Source organism: Sus scrofa, chromosome 9 (genome assembly GCF_054392235.1).
Source record: "Sus scrofa isolate SSC_HxYL_T2T_F1_AM1 chromosome 9, Sscrofa_HxYL_maternal_Yorkshire_Landrace_v2.0, whole genome shotgun sequence".
Classification (NCBI taxonomy): domain Eukaryota; kingdom Metazoa; phylum Chordata; class Mammalia; order Artiodactyla; family Suidae; genus Sus; species Sus scrofa.
The window spans coordinates 80,577,873-80,598,343 of NC_139391.1; the positions used below are offsets into that span (position 1 = coordinate 80,577,873).

Genomic DNA, 20,471 nt, shown 5'->3' on the forward strand with positions numbered 1-20,471 from the left:
AGAGTTCAGAAATCAACCCACAGTTGAGAGCAGTTTCACTGGGGGCGGGGGGCAAAAAAAGAAAGAGTGATCCTTTCAATAAGTGGTGCAGGGTGAACCAGATAGCCACAGGGGAATAGTCTTGCCCTCACTACATGCAAAAATCAACAAACAAAAAAAGCCAATAAAATTCTAGAAAGACTAAAATCTAAATTTCAAAGGAAAACAAAACTTCTATAAGTAGGAGATTATCTTCAGGAGTTTAGGATAGCCAAAGATTTATTAAATAGGATACAAAAGCACCATCGATAAAAGAAAGTGCTGGTAATTTGTACTACATTAAAATTGAGAATCTATGTTGCTCAGGACTCTATGAAGTGAGTAAGAGTGCAAGTCACGGACTTTACACATCTGTGAAATACATAACCCACGAAGGTCTTGTATCTAGAAAATAGATACATACTAAAGAGGATACTCAAATGGCCAATAAACACTTTAAAGTTGTGCAACCTGTAAGGAACCTTTAAAAAAAAAAAAAAGCAAATTTAAGCCACAAAGTGAGATATTACTATAATGAAAGTGACTGAAGAAGTGGAATAACTAGATCTCTCAAACACTAATGGTATGAATGCAAACTGGTACAACCACTTGCAAAACTGTTTGGCAATATCTACTGAAGCTAAGTACTTACATTTTCTATGACCCAACAATTCTGCTCCTAGAAATACCTACACACACACAGAAATACATAAAAGAATGTTCAAAGCACATGCAGCAATAAAAACCTGAAATGTACATATATCTGTCAACAGTAGAATGAGTAAACATTATCAGGATAAAAATCATACAATGCAATACTAGACAGCAAAGAAAAGAACAAAGTAAAACAACACATGGCAAAAAAAAAAACAGGTGAATTTCACAAATAAAATTTGAGCTAAAGAAGTGAGAGTGAAATAAATTGTTTTCCTCAATTTTTATTAAGTTTAAAAGCAAGCAAGGAGTTCCCGTAGTGGCGCAGTGGTTAACGAATCCAACTAGGAACCATGAGGTTGCGGATTCGATCCCTGCCCTTGCTCAGTGGGTTAAAGATCCGGCGTTGCCGTGAGCTGTGGTGTAGGTTGCAGACGCGGCTGGGATCCCGCGTTGCTGTGGCTCTGGCGTAGGCCGGCGGCTACAGCTCCAATTAGACCCCTAGCCTGGGAACCTCCATATGCCGCGGGAGCGGCCCAAGAAATAGCAACAACAAAGACAAAAGACAAAAAAAAAAAAAAAAAAAAAAAAGTATTTAAAAGCAAGCAAAAAGCAACTGATGGTGATAAATGTCAGTTGTTATCACTGGGACTGGGGGCCAGCAATGGGGAGGAGATCTATTGAGTACTGGTACCATTTTCTTTCTGAACTGGATGGTTGTAAAACAAGTAGGTACACTGTGAAAATTTATCAAGACATTGTTATGATTTGTGCATTCTTCTGCATATATGCTGTACCTCAATAAAGTATACTTAAAAAATTAAGAGTAAAAAATCACTATCAAGAGTTCCCATTGTGGCTCAGTGGAAATGAACCAGACTAGTATCCATGAGGATGTATGTTGGATCCTTGGCCTCGTTCAGTGGGTTAGGATCTGGCATTGCCATGAGCTGTGGTCTAGGTCACAGACACAGCTCAGATCTGGCATTGCTGTGGCTGTGATGTAGACCAGTAGCTACAGCTCCAATTCAACCCCTAGCCTGGCAACTTCCATATGCTGCAGGTGTGGCCCTAAAAAAAAAAAAAAACAAACAAACAAACAAAAAAAACCCACTATCATATAAAATAGGTTAAAAATGCAAATGAAAAGATTTAGAACAAAACTTTTTTTTTTTCTGCACTCACACAGAATCACAAATTGTTAAGGAGAATTTTCTATTTATACTGCTATCCTGTTACACACCTATTGATATCATAAAACAAAACTTACAAATATTAGGTATCAAAATAAGAAAACATGGTGAGAAAAGAATATTGGAGATAAATTTTCCCTCAGAGAGGAGGCCATAATGAACTAGATATCAAAGGAACACAATTGGCCTAATCAAGATCTTTCCATTGTAGCAAACACAGGGAGTGATCTAGACACGAAAATACACTAAACATCAACAAGGCCTCAGAGAACACAGGGCAAAACTTCACTGAAATGTGATGCTGAACCGCTCCATCTGATTTCTGTTCAGTGTGTATCAGAATCAGCATTACTGTTGGCTTGTTGACAAACACACACTGAGCTTTAGTCTCACAAGCACTGCTTCAAAGCAGCTCTTCTGAGGAAACCTAATATGTAAACAGATAAAGAGTATACGTCTTCTCCTCTGGAGGAGATGCAAGGCCAGGAGACATGGGGGATCCAAGGCCACTCATCTGCCTTCCCCATAGCCTGTAGGAAGGCCCCAGGTGACTGGCTGTTTAGTGCAGGAACAACACTCACCCGAGAGGCACAGCTGACTGTGCCAATCTGGGAGGTGAAAAAGAGCCCTTCCTCTCTTTTCACTCCACACCCACCCCTCCCAAAAGACACTCAGGTAGACGACCTTCTGGAATCCAAAAGTCACCCTTGGGTGAAGGATTTTATGGGGAGCCAAGGAAGTAACCAGGGAAAGTGTATCACTGTATCTCAAATAGCCTCATCTGGACAGAAAGCTGGGTATAGCTCCAGATTCTCTTGTAATACTGTGGGTTCATGAGACCAGAACTGACTAGCCAAGTCTACTTTTCTGCCCAACTCCATTTAAAAAAAATTTTCTTCAGGAAATTTCTTTTCCTGGAAAACCTACTTACTTGTTAGTTTCTTCTAAAGGTACACATGCCGACAAAACACTCCTTAAGCTGTCAAGTTCCCCATATGACTTTGTTTACTTGGCAAAAGTGTTAGTACACAGCATTCCTCCACTGAACCCTACCTTATAAAAAAGATTAAGTCAGCTATCATTTTGCAATTTGATGGTCATTTGGGTATCTTCTTTGTACTATGCATAACTTTATCTATTTAATTCTAAAGAGATCATCATAAATAGATAGAGGACATATATACCCTATTTGTGTTGTTTTTGTTTGCTTTTGTTTGGTTTTTATCTAGGACCACACCTATGGCATATGGAAGTTCCCAGGCTAGGGGTGGAATCAGAGCTGCAGCTGCATGCTGGCCTTCACCATAGCCACAGCAACACCAGATCTGAGCCCCGTCTGCAGCAATACCAGATCCTTAACCCACTGAGCAAGGCCAGGGATCGAACCCACATCCTCACAGACACTATGCTGGGTTCTTAACATACTGAGCCACAAGAGGGACTTTCTGTGTTATTGTTTTGTGAGAAAAGCAGATCCTGGAACAACTAACTTGCAGAAGGCAGGATACTGGGAGATGGACTATACATTCCTCCACAAAGTTAAATGCAACTAGGGACAGAATTAGAATTTTGGTTCACAGGAAGCCCCAATTTCTTGCTATTTCTCTCTTATGTCTTCAGAAATGGGTCATTATTCGACAAAGAACACAGAGTAAGCAAATTACTGGCTACCTAGCCAGTGGGTAAACTGGATATTAAAATGAAGGGCTTCCCAAAGAAAGAAGGAAAGAAGGAGCAAATCATCCTTTGTTCTCTCAAGTTCTTTCTTTTAGTAATATTATTTTTATAAAGGCCATTGTTTTTCAAACAGCCCCTTTATATGCAGTAGATTTTTAATCCTTACATAATCTCATAATAACTGTAAGGTAGGTTTTTACTCTGATTTTTTCGCTAAGGAAAATATTGCTCAAAAGGCAGAAATGACTTGTCCATCAACAAATAGCTAGGAAGAAGCAGGTTGAGTTCCCCTGCCCCTGTTCTTTATACAATTCACAGATGGACTCCCATCCATCACATGCTGTTGCTTTGCCTGTTCTCTGCTAATCACAGCCCTCCCAACTGCGGAGAAAGTCCCGTTTCTTGCCTCTGCCAGGCAGGGGTCAACAGCAGCTCCCCCACCTCAAGCCCAGAGAGGGAAGACTGATTGGGCTTAAGGGAAACGTCTGAAGTCCATTCCTCAGTCTCTCACCTCCAGCCCTGCAGGTCCTCCCTCCAGACCTGCAGCAGAAGGAGGAAGGAGAGCCAGCACACTGTGCTGATCCCACGCTGACCTACAGGCTCCCTAGTTCATTGAAAGAAAATGTGATCATAACACTCTCATCAACATGAGACTCTCTCTCATTCCCTGGGTCAATCAACACCACCATGAGCTAGCTGCTCATTCATTACTTGAAGATTTTAATGGGAACATTGTATTTTGGTGTTTCATTGCAAAACTGGTTACAGTGATGCTCAGAGGGATTAGGCGATGGAAAAGGAAAAACTACAACTATTCTAGGGACTTTGAAATACTTAATAATCCTCGTGAAGTTATAACAGAAAGAATCTGAGCTTCTAGATTATATAAAACAATATCAGGCAAATATATGTTTTGCCTCTCCCTGGCTGATGTGGCCTTAAATGTCCATGATGTCAAATGAACAAATGGGTTTATGAAACGAGGAACGGGTGATGGAGGGGGAAGGCTCCTAAAATAAATCTATCACACTGCCTTAGCTATACTCTATGTAGTTATTATCTTTATTTCTGATACAGAAAATAAAGACCTGAAAGGACAGTTAACTTGGCTCAGAGACAAAAGCGGCAGGGCTGGAAGTAACTAAGTCTCTCTGATTCCAGAACCACTTCAGAAGAGACGGTGCGCTATTACCGCATCTGTAGTCCCCCATTTGTACTTCCTAACAGTCTACAAGACAAGCTCAAGAGGTCTGAATAAACTGGAAACAATGAACAAAGATATTTAAAATAGGCGCATTAGCCATCTCCCTGAATGGACAATCTGTGTGCTCCAAGAAGACTCCTGAATTCTTCACGGCAACACTGTCTACACCAAGCTCACGAGTACAGACAACATATGCTGGATACTGCACTGTGTGAGGAAAATGTGGCACCTTCTGTCCAGTGTAGCCTCAGTAGCCAGTAAGTTTGTTTATTTTAGTTTGTTTGTTTCAGATATATCCAAGGCATATGGATGTTCCAGGGCCAGGGATCAAACCCACACCTCAGCAGTGACCATAGCCACTGCAGAGACAACCTGGATCCTTAACCCAGTGTGTCACAGCAGGAACCCCAAGTCAGTTTATTTTTCAAAAGAACTCACTACTTCCCCACTGCATCCTGATTTTCCTTTTTTCTTTTTTCTTTTTTTTTTTTTTTTTGTCTTTTTGTCTTTTTTGTTGTTGTTATTGTTGTTGTTGCTATTTCTTGGGCCGCTCCCTCGGCATATGGAGGTTCCCAGGCTAGGGGTTGAATCGGAGCTGTAGCCACAGGCCTACACCAGAGCCACAGCACTGCGGGATCCAAGCCGCGTCTGCAACCTACACCACAGCTCACGGCAACGCCGGATCGTTAACCCACTGAGCAAGGGCAGGGACCAAACCCGCAACCTCATGGTTCCTAGTCGGATTCGTTAACCACTGCGCCATGACGGGAACTCCTGATTTTCCTTTTTTCTAATACTTAAAAGACTTCAGAGTTTTCTGCAGCTTTGCAGCTGATCCCCATGAAGATGGCTCTGCCTTTCCAAATAAAGGCAGCAGCAGAGCAGACACTGCCATCCCAGCTGGAGGAGAATGCTGTTTAGAACAAGGTTTTTCACGCACCACTGTGAACTGCTATCTTGCATGGTGCCTCTGAACTTAAGCTCCTCCATGAGGACAGGTGAGGACCCAAGTACTGGGAGCACAAGGGTCCCCTCCATTTAAGGCACTTTGTTGATGACTTCATTCTATCTGTGGAAACACTACTGACTGTGAAAGGATTGAACTAGATAGCCAAGTTCCATCTGCCTTGCCCATCCTATGCCTCCGTGACCAAGTAGTAGTGCATCCTCCCTCATTGTAAAACTGAACCAGAGTATCAAAACTACTAAGCCAGAAACTTAATTTTTCAAGAAGACATTTTTTTTTTTCAAGAACTGGATCCTCAAAACACTGAGCTATCTTTTTTAAAAGGGATATGCTAACTTCTTAAAAGCATTTCCATACACTTCATTCCTGGGAAAAAAACCAAAACGCCCACACAAGTCTGCACTTAACTTAGGTGTGCACACACTCACACCCCTTACCAAAAGTAACTTCTCCTTTGCCAGCTTTGTCAAATAGCTGGAAGACCACCATGAACAAAGCATCCGGGGCACACAGGACAGATTCAAAGGCCACAAATTCTTGAAAGGATATTAATCTGCAACATAAAATAAACACAAAGTCAGTGGCTTGTGGAAGTTAAAAGCACAAATATAGACTAAGGCAAAAATAAAATGTCACTGTCAAAAAATAAAATTCAAACCTAAAAACATATCAACACTTTGGATTTCCATTTACATGTAGTGGACTGAAATAACACACAGAATCTAAAAGACAGAGTTGAGGATATGGTGACACATTAAATGCATTATAATTTAAAATATAACTCTTTTAGCCAACATACCACTTTTGTTTCAGGCATATTGTTAGATTCTAGAATTAAAGCTTAGATTCTTTAGAATGATATATGTATGATTGCTAACAGCAAAACAGACTGGCTCTGGCATTCATTGATACCTTTCTACACTATGTAAAAATGGCTCACAAGGATTCATTACTGCTATCTACTGGCCACATGAGGATTGAACTAAAGGATGATGTTGGGGGTAGCAGACAGAATACAAATAAATCAGACATAAAATGTGACCCCAAGGAACTTCTGGACTGGTAAGACAGATAACATTAGTCTAGAATACTACACAGGAAAGACAAAGCATAAGACAGGGACCAATATGATGATAAGAATTCTGGCAGGAAACCAAAGGTACTCTTGTGGCAAAAATGGAATGTGAGCTAGGTCTCGAAAAATTAGGGCAATTCAGGTATTCAGTAATAGGTCTAGAAAGGGGGAGGTCCCTTAAGGTAAATGCCTCCAGAAAGGCAGATGCAAAAAAAAAAAAAAAAAGCTGGGGACTATGCAAAGAAATGGTAACGAACTGGTTTTGTGTGCACAGTAGAGTGCACAAGAAAACACTGTGAAAGGAGATCAGAAGTTCAGAGATGAGCCCAAAGACAAGGAAAAGGCCTGGTCTTCCTTCTCAAAAAAGCAAGGAGTGACTAAAATCTTCTGAGCTGGGTCAGGACATGATCAAGTCTATCCATTAGGAAGAAACACTCATGCTTTGACTTCCAAGGGGTAAATAAATCCACAAAGACTGTCCTAGGAATGTTCTTCACCATTATTTTGAATTTTATTATTATTATATATATATATATATTTTTTTTTTTGATGCTTTTTAGGGGCACAGGTGCGGCATATGGAAGTTCCCATGACTAGGGGTCGAATCAGAGCTGTAGCCGCTGGCCTTTGCCACAGACATAGCAATACCAGATCCGAAACACCTCTAAAACCTACACCACAGCTCACAGCAACACGAGATTCTTAATCCGCTGAGTGAGGTCAGGGATTGAACCTGCATCCTCACAGATACTAGTCAGATTTGTTTCGCTAAGCCACAATGAGAACTCCCTATTTTGAATTTTAAATATCCAGATATTTCAATGATAACACCGGTAATAGTCCAAGTCTCTGGACCATATTGAGGGAGGAAGAAAACAGGAGTGTTTTCCCATGTTTCACAGAACACTTAATTACCTCTAAACATCTTATAGAGAGAACACATTTTTATACAAAGTGCTACAAAGTTACCTTAGCTATTTATCAGACTGTCACCTGATTATAATAATGCCACAAAGAAAGGAAAACTCATGGTGTGCTCCTTACACTGTCTCTATGTCATTCGTCATCCAAAAACACAACTTTAGGGATGCAAGGGAACATTCAGGAACAGCAGATGTTATAGAAGAGTATCTGCCCTGAACATTTCCTCCTGGAGTACAGTCTTCCTCAGGAGAATCCTTGTACACGCAGAACAGGGGTAGGTGGGGCTGCCAAGGGAAGCACATTTGAGTCAAAGGTGCCCGGCCAGCCTCAAGGAGCTGACAGCCTGTTGGGGCAAGGGGAGGGAGTCACGTGCAGGTACCCCCACCAGGATGCGAGCTGACTGTCAAAAGTAAAAGAAGGAATAAAGCATGAAGGGTCACAGAAGGAAGAGTGATTTTTTTTCTGCCTGGAAGAATTAAGGAATGCTTCAAGAAGCAGTGGCATTTAAAGAACAAATTTCAAAGCCAAATAGATCTTAACGATCATCTACTTCAACGTCTTCATTTTGCTTTTGAGAAAGCTAGAAGTTATGGCTTGCACAAGGTGGAACAATTGGTTTCTGGCATTTTGCCCTGAAAACCAGGTGTCCTGGTTCCCATCTGACTTGAGACAGAATTCCCACTGGTTTGGGGCAGATGGAGAGAAGAGAGAAGGGTTGGGGGAGGACGATCTCCACTGAGGAAAGAACAAAGCTCAGAAGTGATGACCGAAGGGTGTGCTTGAAGACCAGTTACAGAATGTTGACCTTTTTTTTTTTTTTTTTTGCAAGCAGGCAGTTACAAGTCACTGGAGGTTTTGGGGTTAATAAGTATCAGCCTCAGATCTTTGTTTTAGAAAAGGAACTGGTGCAGAAGATGAATTAAACAGAGGAAAGATGAGATGTGGGGAGACAGCCTGACAGCTAGAGACAGCAGGGGTCTCAATGAGGGGCTTCAGCATGAGGGCTGGGGGAAGCTAGACAAATACAGCTGAGGCAGGAAAGACAACACTTGGTAGCAACTGGAGGCCAGAGGCTGAGGGCCAAGAGAGAGGCCAAGTCACTCCAAGACTTCTAACTTGGAAAACTGAGTGGATGGTGGTGCCACCCCAAGAGATAAAGAACACAAAAAAAAAAAAAAGGAGAAAGAAGGGACTTGTGAGAGAGTAAGACCAATTCTGACCATGTTAAACTGGAGGTACCCGGGGGACACTGAAGTTTGGTGTCCAGTAGGAAACCACCTCAGCAGAGGGGCTAATATGGGTTGAACTGTGTCCCCCACCAAAGTCCATGTAGAAGTCCTAACCTCAGAATATTGACCTTATTTGGAAAGAGGGCCATTGCCAGTGTACCTGGTTAAGATGAGGTCCCTCTGGAGTCTGGCAGCATCAGTTCAGAGTGACTAGAGAGCTTATGGAAAGGGGAAAATTAGACCCAGACAGGCACACAAGGAGAGCACCATGTGAAGATGAAGGAAGAGATGGGGTGATGCTCCTGTAAACCAAGGAACTGCAAAGACTGCCAGTAAACCTTCCAAACAGAGCTACCAAAGAGCATGGAACAGGACCTCAGAAGCACCCAAGCTTGCTAGCACCTTGGTCTTAAACTCTAAAACTGAAGGAATTCTTTTTTTTTTTTTTTAAGCCACCTGGTTTGTGGTACTTTGTTATGACAGCCCTAGCAAACTACAGAGGCCAAGATAGGAAACACAGATCTAGGAGTTTTTGAACAGAGGCTACTTGAAGCTATGAATGAAACTATCCCAGAGCATTTCACTTGGTGATGCTCGCTCACCCAGCTCCAGGTCACTGAGGCAGCAGAGCAGGGGAAATGCATTTCTGTCTGCTTTCTTCTTGCTCCTCACATCCCAAGACCTCTGAGCAAGCACTGACCACTGGACAGCCGCACACTCACCAGAAGTTTGTCAAGGCAAAAAACAATTACATTTGCTAAATTCCCCCTGCATGGACAGTAGGTGAGTTAAACGGCACCTTTTTTAAAGTCTGAAAATCCCAGAAGAACAGAACCTCATCTCTCAAAATGGTATGAGAAAACTGACAATTATCTATTTGGATGGCAAATCCTCCAGTGGCAACACCAACGTGGTTTCATAACTGTAACTGGCCAAAGAACACTCTGCGATCCTAGGCATATTATGGATACCAAAAAGGTATGTAATTTGGTAATGCTGTTAGACACAAGTATTATACATCTATGCAGGAGGTATAAAGATGAAAGATGAAATCATAATGCTTTACTGTTCATCAAGATCATTTTGGGTGTTCAAGATAATCTGACGAGAAGGCTATCAGAATAATTACATAGTACTAGATTCATTTGCAGCCTGATACCTAACAACATTTATATATATGTCTGTGTGTGTGAATGTATATTTTTTTTTTCATATAAACAGTACTCCAGTCTTGCTTGACAGATTTAATGGGTATTAGCCTAAGTTAGAACAAAGAACACAAGCTTAATCAAGTTCAGACCTGGCTGGTGAGCTTACTTAATTCCTTTTCCACTCTCAACTTCCCAAATTTCACTGACAATATTAGATGCCCTCTAAAATAAATCACATGACTCTATGACTAGTATCTGAGGGACAGTCACAACATGACACTAATGCTTACCTGACACAACTAATAGTGGGATATGGATCAGCTGACAGGGAAATACAGAAGTCACATTTTCACAGGCCTCCCCCACTCAAGATTATGACATAGACATAGTTGTTAAAAATGGATGAAAATGATATTTTATATACATACTCAAAAAAATTTGAAGGATGGACACCAAAGTGTCAGCCGTGGGTATCTCCAAGTAGTTAAAACATTGGGAAATTTTAGTTTTTTTTTTCTTTTCGCTTGCCCATATTTTCTAATCTTTTCAATAACACACATACTGAACTACTTCATTAGTTAAGAATAAAAACCTCTATGAAAACAAGAACACAAGGACTTAAATTTGCATAGAGGCAGAAGGACTGAATAAAGGGATGGGTGGGGGGTGGGGAGAACTGAAAAAAGCAGCAAATGATCAGAAAGACTCACATTGACTCTGGCCATCCAAGGTGGAAAACCTCCAGTTCTCTTCCTTCCCACCTTTGCTTATTCTCCCTCAGCAAGGGCTTGTACCCAGTGTGGTCCCTTTCATCTCCTGCCTGGCTCCTATCTCCAGGCCAACTCTGCGGCCATGAAAATTTAAGCAACTGCACATAAGGATCTGATCTGTTTAGACTTCAGGAAGTTTGGCTGTAGACAGTGCACCATATCAAAATCCAATTACCACTTTTACTTAAGGTTCCTAACCACAAGAGTGCTTCACAAAAATAACTTCTCCTTATAACCCTCTTCTGTGTGTGACAACAGAAGCCAAATAATTGCCCGGTATTAATGGCAGAGATAAAAGTAAAATCTAACTCCAAAAACTGGGTTCCAACCACCAGACCACCCAGGTTCAAGTATCTGCAAATGCCAAAAGAAAAAGCACACACAGAAAAACAAAAACAGAACTGGGCTCTCCTGTGATCACAAGTTTATCAAGAGAGTTTTGGCCACCATGGCTTTAACAGCTTTGTGGAGTTTCCAATTCTTTTATCTCCCTCCCAAACAGCTTGCAAATATACAATGGTCAGGCCACCAAACATATATGTACCCTGTATTTAATATGTGCCAGGCATTGCCCTAGGCATGAAGATACCATGAAAATGAACAGGAATGAAAGAATCCATTTCCTCAAGGAATCCCACACCAGTGGAGAAGGCAAATGAAGAGCACAAACATCCACACCCAAAGATAAGGTAGCCCTGTGTCAGATAACTGCTGTGTAGAGGAAAACACTGAGAAGTGCTTTCAAGTAGCACCTCTTAGCCCCAACAAGCCTATAGAATGGGCGTGAGGAGGGATCAGAGGTACCATTTGTTTTTGTTTTTGTTTTTGTTTTCAAAACTTCTCCGGCAGCCACACTTGAGAATCATGGGAATATGTGGTGAGGAAATGCCTCCTGGTGGGTTCATTAAAGATCTGGATGAGAAAAAGGAGCAAGCACTGGGAAGATCTAGAACAGCGCATTTTGGAGTAAGAATCCTCAGTGTGAGGGCTGGCCCTGCGACGGGCCAACCATGGCAAGCTCCATGGCCCCAGGAGACACCTGAGCAGCTGCAAAGTTGGTCCGGGGAGCAGTGGGGGTGATGGGGATGAAGGAGGGGTCAGGCCAGACAGGCTGTATGGATTCCATTCCAAGCACACAAGGGAAATAGCCATTGCTGGAGTGCTTTAGTGATGTGAGTTCTTGGAAAGAGCACTCGGACATCTTGAAGCACGGACTGCAGGGCGAAGCCATGAGTCCAGCAGAAGTGGCTGCAGTGGGTGGGGGAAGGGTCACAGCAGGAGAGGGAGAAAGAGAAGTGGTCAAATCCAGGATATGTCTTCGAGACAGAGCTGGGGGAAGAAGTTAAAGCACATAGCTTTCCAAGCCCAGGAGCAAGTCAGGTGTGCCCTGGAGATGCCCAGGGCTCTGTACCAGCCAGAGAATCATAGGCTCCGAGGCCCTGAAGTTGCTGAGGATATGAAAAACGCTACTTAGGCAGATGATGAAGGAAGTCATAAATAAAGATTTTATTTACTATGCCAGTTGATGGTCACTGAGCAAACAAACTCAGCCTCCACAGCCCTAATTATGTAAATGTAGTACAACTGTTCTTCACATACTCTAGAAAGAAAGAGACAATGAATTACTGCCTCACTTTATATTCTCAAAACCATCAATCATAAGGTAGAACAAGGCCCAAGTTCTAGTTTTCCCTTCGCCTAACTGGCAGCAGGATCTTGCTGGGCAAGTTGGAAGAGATCCCCCTTCCCTGATTTGTAAAAGGTACCTTCTCCAATGCCCTTCACACCACAATCTCATTTTCTTCCAGCTTCAGTCACAGGTAGACACCCGTGTCTACCCTGGCTCGAGCACCGGCCTGGCATTACTGGGAGTGCATCTGTTCTGAGGCCAGCTGGGCTCCTTGGCTCTACCATGCATTCGGGTTCAAATGTCACTGCAGCCTTTGCCAAGGGGCTATTTAAATTCATTGGCTCCAATGAAATCTGGCAGATTGAATATTATTCAAACAAGCAGGCTACTGCCTGGCTTTAAAAACCTATTAAAGATTTTATTAGCAATTGTACTGTATTGTTATCATGAATTTAGCCTATAAATACCACCTCTGCATATATCACTGCCTCTGTATTACCAAAAGAAGATAAACACATAGGTTCTTGTAATTGTGAGCTTAACTCAGTAAGTGATATGCCCATACTTCCTGATCTACCTGTCTGTCCACCACCTGGCAGTTCACTTCGAACATCACTCAAGCTGCCTAAGGCTGACTGTGCCAACCAGTGGGATTTACAGAGGGCGTTCTTGTACCTCCAACATTTTCATGCTTATCAGAGAGGTCAAATACGTTTAAATATGATTAATTCCCTCTTCAAGTTTGTTCAATTACATACTCAAAAATGCCTTTTACCTACACGTCCCCTATTCTCCATTCCTTCTTTCCTTCCCCATTAAATAATACTTCCCAATGATCTCAGGGCAGTATATCCCCCTGTCCTGCCACCTCCCCAACCTATCTTTGAATCTTTGAGTGATAAAAAAGCTCTAATCATGACCAATCCCCACAAGTGTGCCAATGTATTAAAGAAAAGAACCACCACAAGCTTTTTAAAACTGGAGACAAATCATATTCTCTATCGCCATATGACTCTATCCTGTCATTTCTTTTTTTTTTTTTTGGAGGGGGGTGCAACCGAGGCATGTGGAGGTTCCAGGCTAGGGGCTGAATCGGAACTACAGCTGCCGGCCTACACCATAGCCACAGCAACACAGGATCTGAGCCATGTCTGCAACCTGAACCACAGCACGGCAACGCCAGATCCGTAACCACTGAGCAAGGCCAGGGATCGAACCTGTAACCTCATGGTTCCTAGTTGGATTTGTTTCTGCTGTGCCACAATGGGAACTCCTATCCTGTCATTTCTTAAATATATCATTATTTTTAAAAAGCTAACGAGCTATCTTATATTGTTCCTATTTTGAATAAGTACCAATATTGAGAAAGTTCAATAATGTGGATGACAAAATATTCTGTATTTTAATTATATCATGGGGTAAAAAGCATTTTGAGATCTATCCAAAGACTTGGGTTTTTGAGAAGAAAAAGTGTATTTTGTTGGTGGGAATGTAAATTGGGTGCAGCCACTGTGGAAAATAGTATGGAAGTTTCTCAAACAACTAATATTTAGAATCATCATATGACCAAGCAATTCTACTCCTGGGTATATATCCATAGAAAGCAAAAAAATACTAATTTGAAAAGTTACATGCACCCCAATGTATATAGCAACATTATTTACAATTGCCAAGATATGAAAGCAAATTAAGTGTCCATTAACAGAAAAATGAATAAAGAAGACCTGGTGTACACACACACAGAGGAATATTACTCAGCTGCAAAAAAAAAAGGTGAAATTTTGCCATTTGCAAAGCAACATGGATGGACTTGGAGGACGTTATGCTAAGTGAAATAAGTCAGATAAAGACAAATACTGTAGAATCTTAAAATACATATATGTAGAATCTTAAAATACAACAAACTAGTGAATATAATAAAAAAGCAGATTCACAGATACAGAGAACAAACTAGTGATTACCAGTAGGGAGAGAAAAGGGGGGAGGAGCAAGATAGGGGGTAAGGGGTTAAGAGGTACAAACTATTATGTATAAAATAAGCTACATGGATATATTGTTCAACACAGGGAATAAAATAAAATTATGAATTTAAAACCATTCTGATGGAAAGGAAAGAATAGATAAAAGAAAAAGTATACTAAGTTTACAAAAACACTATAAACAACTCAACTGAAATTGAGGACTGCCTTTAAAGGAGGAAAAAGTTGAAAGGGAGAAATTGGTGAAAAAAAGGGGAAAATAGTTACAAATCATACTGGAAAACACTTTGGTAAGCAAAGTAGATTAAAAAAAAATATCTAGGTTTCCTAGATCTTCCCTCGTTCTTTTAAGCCTGGATGAGAAGGCTTTCAACTTGATTAAAATGGCAAATGAAGAAGGGTAATGGGAAGATAAACTACAGGTAAGAAATAGTAATTGAAAAGCTAGCAGGCACACAAATCTGTTAACTTGCGTTTCTTTTCTTTTTTCTTTTTTTCTTTTTTGTCTTTTTAGGGCATATGGAGATTCCAGGCTAGGGTTCTAATTGGAACTGTAGCTACCAGCCTATACCATAGCCACAGCCACACAGGATCTGAGCCTCATCTGGGACCTACAGCTCATAGCAATGCTGGATCCTTAACCCACTGAGCAAGGCCACGGATCGAACCCACGTCCTCATGGATAACAATCAGGTTCATTAACCACTGAGACACAAGGGAAACTTAAAGTAGCATTTCTTTAAGTGACCATCATACCCTGGAAGATCACTGCATAAAGTAGCAAGTTAGCTGTTAGACTGTTCTGGAAACCAGTTACATACTCTAAATCTTCCAGTCGAGTACACACTGCCAAACTCTGCATATGTGACTTCAGTCTCCAGTTGGAGGGTTCCTTTCATTTAGAGCTGAAAAGCACAAGAGCGCCCGCATTCCACAGACTGAGTACCTGAGGCACAGAAGACGCTCGACGAATAATCTTGTCGTAAGTGCTTTTAGCAGATGCCCTATGGGTGTGCTTTGCTTAAATAACCTTTTAAAATACCAAAAATTGATAGAGTTAAATGATTTTGTAACTGGAACACTATGCCAAATGTGTCTTTCTGAATCCCTGAAACAAAGTAATGATGATTAAAGTGATACTGAGAAACAAATAAGAGGCGTCTAACACAAACCAAAAAGAAGTCATCACAAATGTGCTACCATCTTGCATCTGCCCATGTAGGTACTGCCCAGTTAGATACTCTGTGATCAAAGAACAGTAAATTAAGTTTTAAAAAACACATGAAATCAAGTTTTACTGATTTCCCTTTGAAAAACATTATCAATGACTCAAATATTTTAACACGTTCTTTCAGTTATAAATCTTACATTACATATAATACACAAAAACCTTTCCTGATGTGATCAGAAAATAAGCCTTTGGCAAAGTAAAAATTAAGTGACTGAAGTAGCCTTTATCAGATTTTTTTAAATAAAATTACTCATGGTGTGAGTAAGAACAAATAGAAGTACACAGGCTTGAGCCAGAATATCACACTCATAAAAAAAAGCCAACATTAATATCTGCCGTGCCAGCTGAATTCAAATTAACCCAATTTTATATGTTAATTAAACCAGCTATTTTCTTCTTATTGTGTTTTTGCTTCTTAAATAGTAGAGTCTACAAGTGGTTCCCAACAGACTTGTTCCAACAACAATGACGTATTCGTTTACTTCTATTATGACCACACAATACAGTAACTGAGCAGTAATTTTTCACAGTCAATTACATGTGCGGTTCTTTATGCTTAAAGATGCTGAAATAATGTGTACTATAGAGCCATATGCCTAAATCTCTAGTCTGCCTGAGGCAGTTGCCTGGGTAACACATTTTCTCTTCGGTTTAGCATAACCCTTCACTGAATATCATTAGGTGTCATTAAATAGCAAACATTAACATGAACTTCAATACACTACTTAGATAGAGTCATTTTACCCATGTAAACAAGTGCTCCATCATTTATAAGAAGCTTAAAATAGATTATGATTTTCTGTATTTAAGATCATGAAAAAGAAACCCCAAAAGTGCCCACGTGTTGATTCCAAATTGAATTTACAGAAATTTCTCTTACGTTAACAAGAGAACCGAGACCCAGTTTTAGGGTAAAACTTTGCATCAATAGGGTCATAACAGTTCAATGTAAGCAAGGAAGGATTAAATTCCTTACTCAAAGTTTAAATTTACTCAAAGTTGTAAAGTAATTCCATTAATTGCATCTCAGATCATCAAAGACTTTTTAACTCTCTTTTCTGACAAAGTGAGAGAAAGCACTTGATTTTAGTAAAACAATTAACTTAAAGGTTAAGATGTTTAAAAACCAAGACACGAGAAGAAACAGAAAGGAAAGAATACTTCATGCTGCATTATCTAAAACATTTGAAGTATTAAAAGTTTAATGAAGTGCTCTATAGTTTAGAAATAGTAATATGTGGTTTATAGAGGGTATTCTAGCACAACTGCTGCATTAAGAGTAGCAGCTGTCTCCAATGTGCTCCAGCAGCCCTCCATCTCATGCCACCCCAAATAAGCACCCTAAGAAAAACAATGTGCTTACTCCACAAACATAGTCTCAACACTTGAAGTCTCCCCCTCCCCACCCACCTTCCTACCAGATCATCACTCCAAAACCACAGAATTATCATTTTTCTGAGGAACATCATAATTCCAAGTAAGCCTAAGTTTTCAGCCTATGACCAATTACAACTTGTCCTCTATCACTTCCATTACACAGGGACTCCAACTTGTCAATGTCAATCTTAAAGGACACATACCAAAAAAAAAAAACTGGAAATGGAGGTGGGGGTGCTGATTAAGGTGCAGGAGGCGGCCCCAAAGCTGCCCTTAGTCAACTTAAGAGTAATTAGAGTTCTGCCAAGAACAAAAAAGTTCTTGGTTATAAGGACTGAGATACCACACAAAAGGAATGGCTTTAACTTCAGGTGCCATGCTTCTACCCCCCACTGCTCCACAGATATTCATGTAACTCCCTGAACAAAGCCTCTGCCACCACCTTCAGTCTGGGGGTTGAGATGTGGTTAGCAAGGAAAAAAAATTATTTGGTATTTCAAACGTATATTCCATTTTAGTTTTAAAACTCTGCTCTGAAATGAGGTAAATCATGAGAAACAAATTGACAGCACAGTTAAATCTTTCAGCAAAACATTTTCTAGATATATTGGCATCAGTATAGATTCAGCCACATCTTCGATGCCTCTAAAACAAGTCATGTTCCAAATGATGCTCTGAGACATTCTAGGATAGCAAATACAATTTAGTTTTAATTTTTAAATTTTATCAGCTGTCAAGGCTGGGAAAAGTAGCTAAAAACTTAAGAAACGTTACTAATGGGAATTGAAACAAAAAGTGAGTTCTGCTCACAACATTCTGATTAAGTAGTGTTTCTGGATTCCACAATAAACAGAACGCTATTTCCATCTCTATCCTCAATACAGATTAATTAAAATTTTACTACATGAACATAATTTGCTTAAGAACTGGCACAAGATCTGGCAAAGAAAAAAAATACGTTTTTCATATTTAATTATGTTTTGCTATACAAATAATCACTAACAAAACACAATAAATTTACCTATTAACACAGGCCACCCATGAACGTGGATTCTCATTAAAATAGCCAAAAGCATTTATTATAACTATGTCAGCCTGCTCTACTTGAGTTTATAGTTTATGTTACTCTCTGGAAGAACCTACATAACTGCTGAAGAAAAGGTAAGAAAAGAAAATTTTTCTGCCCAATGTCTCCCTTTCCTATTCCACACTATCTCTGCATTTATTAGCAAGTCCTATTTCTAGATGTCTCATAATAATAGCACGTTTTTTTTAAAGCAGGCAATTGCAACACAGAACAGCAATTGTAAAAAAAAAAAAAATAGTAATCAAAATTAGAAACTGTTGGGTGTACTTTTACATTTGTGCAAAAGCAAATTGAGCTATGAGACTTTTGTGACTCTTGCTTTTTTAAGTACAATTATTACTAATTGTGGAAAAGCAACATCAGCGTTTTAATGCCTTTTCTTTAAGTTGGTGACTGTTTTATTTCCTGACTTGAGGGAAAAAAAACACTCTAGAAGAAAGCACTGATCAGGAAATCAAAAAGGCCAGAGAAACAGGCCTTCAATGTAAGTACATGTGTGGCGAATCCTCGGTACTTTCAAGGGAGGTTTTCTCCAGGTAGAAATCCAATGCCCTTAACGAATTTTAGAAAATATATTCTAAATTAATAACTAGAAGGTTAATGTTAACTATAATCTATTAAAAGAGAAGAGTCATAGCTGCATTTATTTACTCTGCTGCAGAAAGCTGTAACTCACCAGACCATAAAGAGAGAAGAGAGGGGCAGGTGTGGTGGTGCCAAATGCTGCCCAGCCTGGGAACTCCTTGGCCTTCCCTGGGTGCTGAAGGGGAGGGGCAGGAGTCTAAAAAGGATCAAGAACCTAATCATGTATGTGGTTTTCTTGATACAAGGAATCATCCACAGTAATTTTACAAAAACAAGAAAGACCCCAGACTACTATGGTACCAGCCTATTTGGAAAGGATAAAAGTGAAGACAAGTTAAGAAAAAATATTCGCCAAGAGTCTCAGCAACTGTTACAAAGACAGACTGCAGAAAATGTGAGAGTTCCTGGGAGAAAATGCCAACTAGAGAGTTTATCTTGTTGCATTTCACTACGGAACCAGAAAGACAGCCTGAGAATCTCATCCCCTCATCAGCTTGATAACAATACCTCACACGCTCATGGCACTCTGTCTATGCAATCCGTTCAAACACATTCAATAATGATTGACGAGGGGTCCTGTGTCAGCTGCGCAGTCTAGGACCTGCAGATTGAGCAGGAAACCTAACACACAAGAATCCCTGCCTTTATGCAGCTCTCAGTCAAGTGTGAAGGCAGAGAGGGAGACAATAAACAAATTAATAAAATCCTTACAGGACAAGATAACCAGGGTGAGAAACATTACAGTGAAAGGATAAAGGACTGTTGGGGGTACAATTTAAAACAGCTTATTCAGGTAATGCCTTCCTAAGAAGGTGTCATCAGCACAAAGACCTAACGAAGTGAGTGAGCTTCCTGGGGGAAGAAGAATTGCACAAGCCCTGACATGAGACTTCACAGTGTGTTTACGGTACAGCAAGAAGGCCAGTGGGGCTGGAAAAGACTAATTAGGGAGAGGGATCACAGGAGGTGAAGCAGGGGGTAAGGGAAGAAGGGAGTAGGCACTGTAAGGTCTTGCTGGCCACAGTAAAGGCTCTGGCTTTTACTCCCAAGTAAAATGTGGAGCCAGTCATCAGAGAGTGTGAGCCAGAGAGCAACATGACCCTGTTCAAGTCTTAACAGGACAACTCGGGCTGCTGTGCTGAACAGACACAGGGAAGCAAGAACTGAAGTGGGGAGACTTGTTAAGAGGCAATTACAATGATCTCAGTGAGAGATGGTCATGCCTCAGACTATGGTAGCAACAGCAAAGGAGGTGAGAAGCGGCCACCCTCTGGAGACAGAGCAACATCCCTCCATAATGCTCCAAATGGAATAAAAACATAAAATCATATAAAATAGCAGAGTCACATTATTGGGAGTTCAACTATTCACCAGGAATTAATCTAAAGAAATAGCCACCTTGGGGCCCCATGCCAATCACCCCTTACATTGAAACTGAATCTGCATAGGGTGAATTAATGTCAGTTGTGTTTTTCTCGTTTTTTCTCATTTAACACAGTTTTATTTTTTGAAGACGTCCATGTAGATGAATTTGCAGAGAAAATAAAAATAAAGTTTTAGATTTGCTACCCTATTTCCCAGGATCTTTACCAGTAAGTGGTACACTGCCAACTTTTCTGGTACACAGTTGAACATGGGCTCTACGTTAGAAATCAACCTGATCGATCTTTTACTAAGCATCTCTTGGTGGGCTCCTGGATAGAAACTGTTCACCACAAAA

The 20,471-nt window shown here is 40.5% G+C and overlaps 1 protein-coding gene across 8 annotated transcripts in view; it reads right to left on the bottom strand.

Moving 5' to 3' along the window:
* Positions 1-20,471, bottom strand: part of SLC25A13 (solute carrier family 25 member 13) — a 524,650-nt gene that overhangs the window by 118,085 nt on the left and 386,094 nt on the right. For all 8 annotated transcript variants that reach the window (XM_084977077.1, XM_084977075.1, XM_084977076.1 and 5 more), the window contains one exon: positions 6,151-6,266. In XM_084977077.1, coding sequence (XP_084833203.1) covers positions 6,151-6,266 — 116 coding nt within the window. The remainder of the gene's footprint in view (positions 1-6,150; positions 6,267-20,471) is intronic.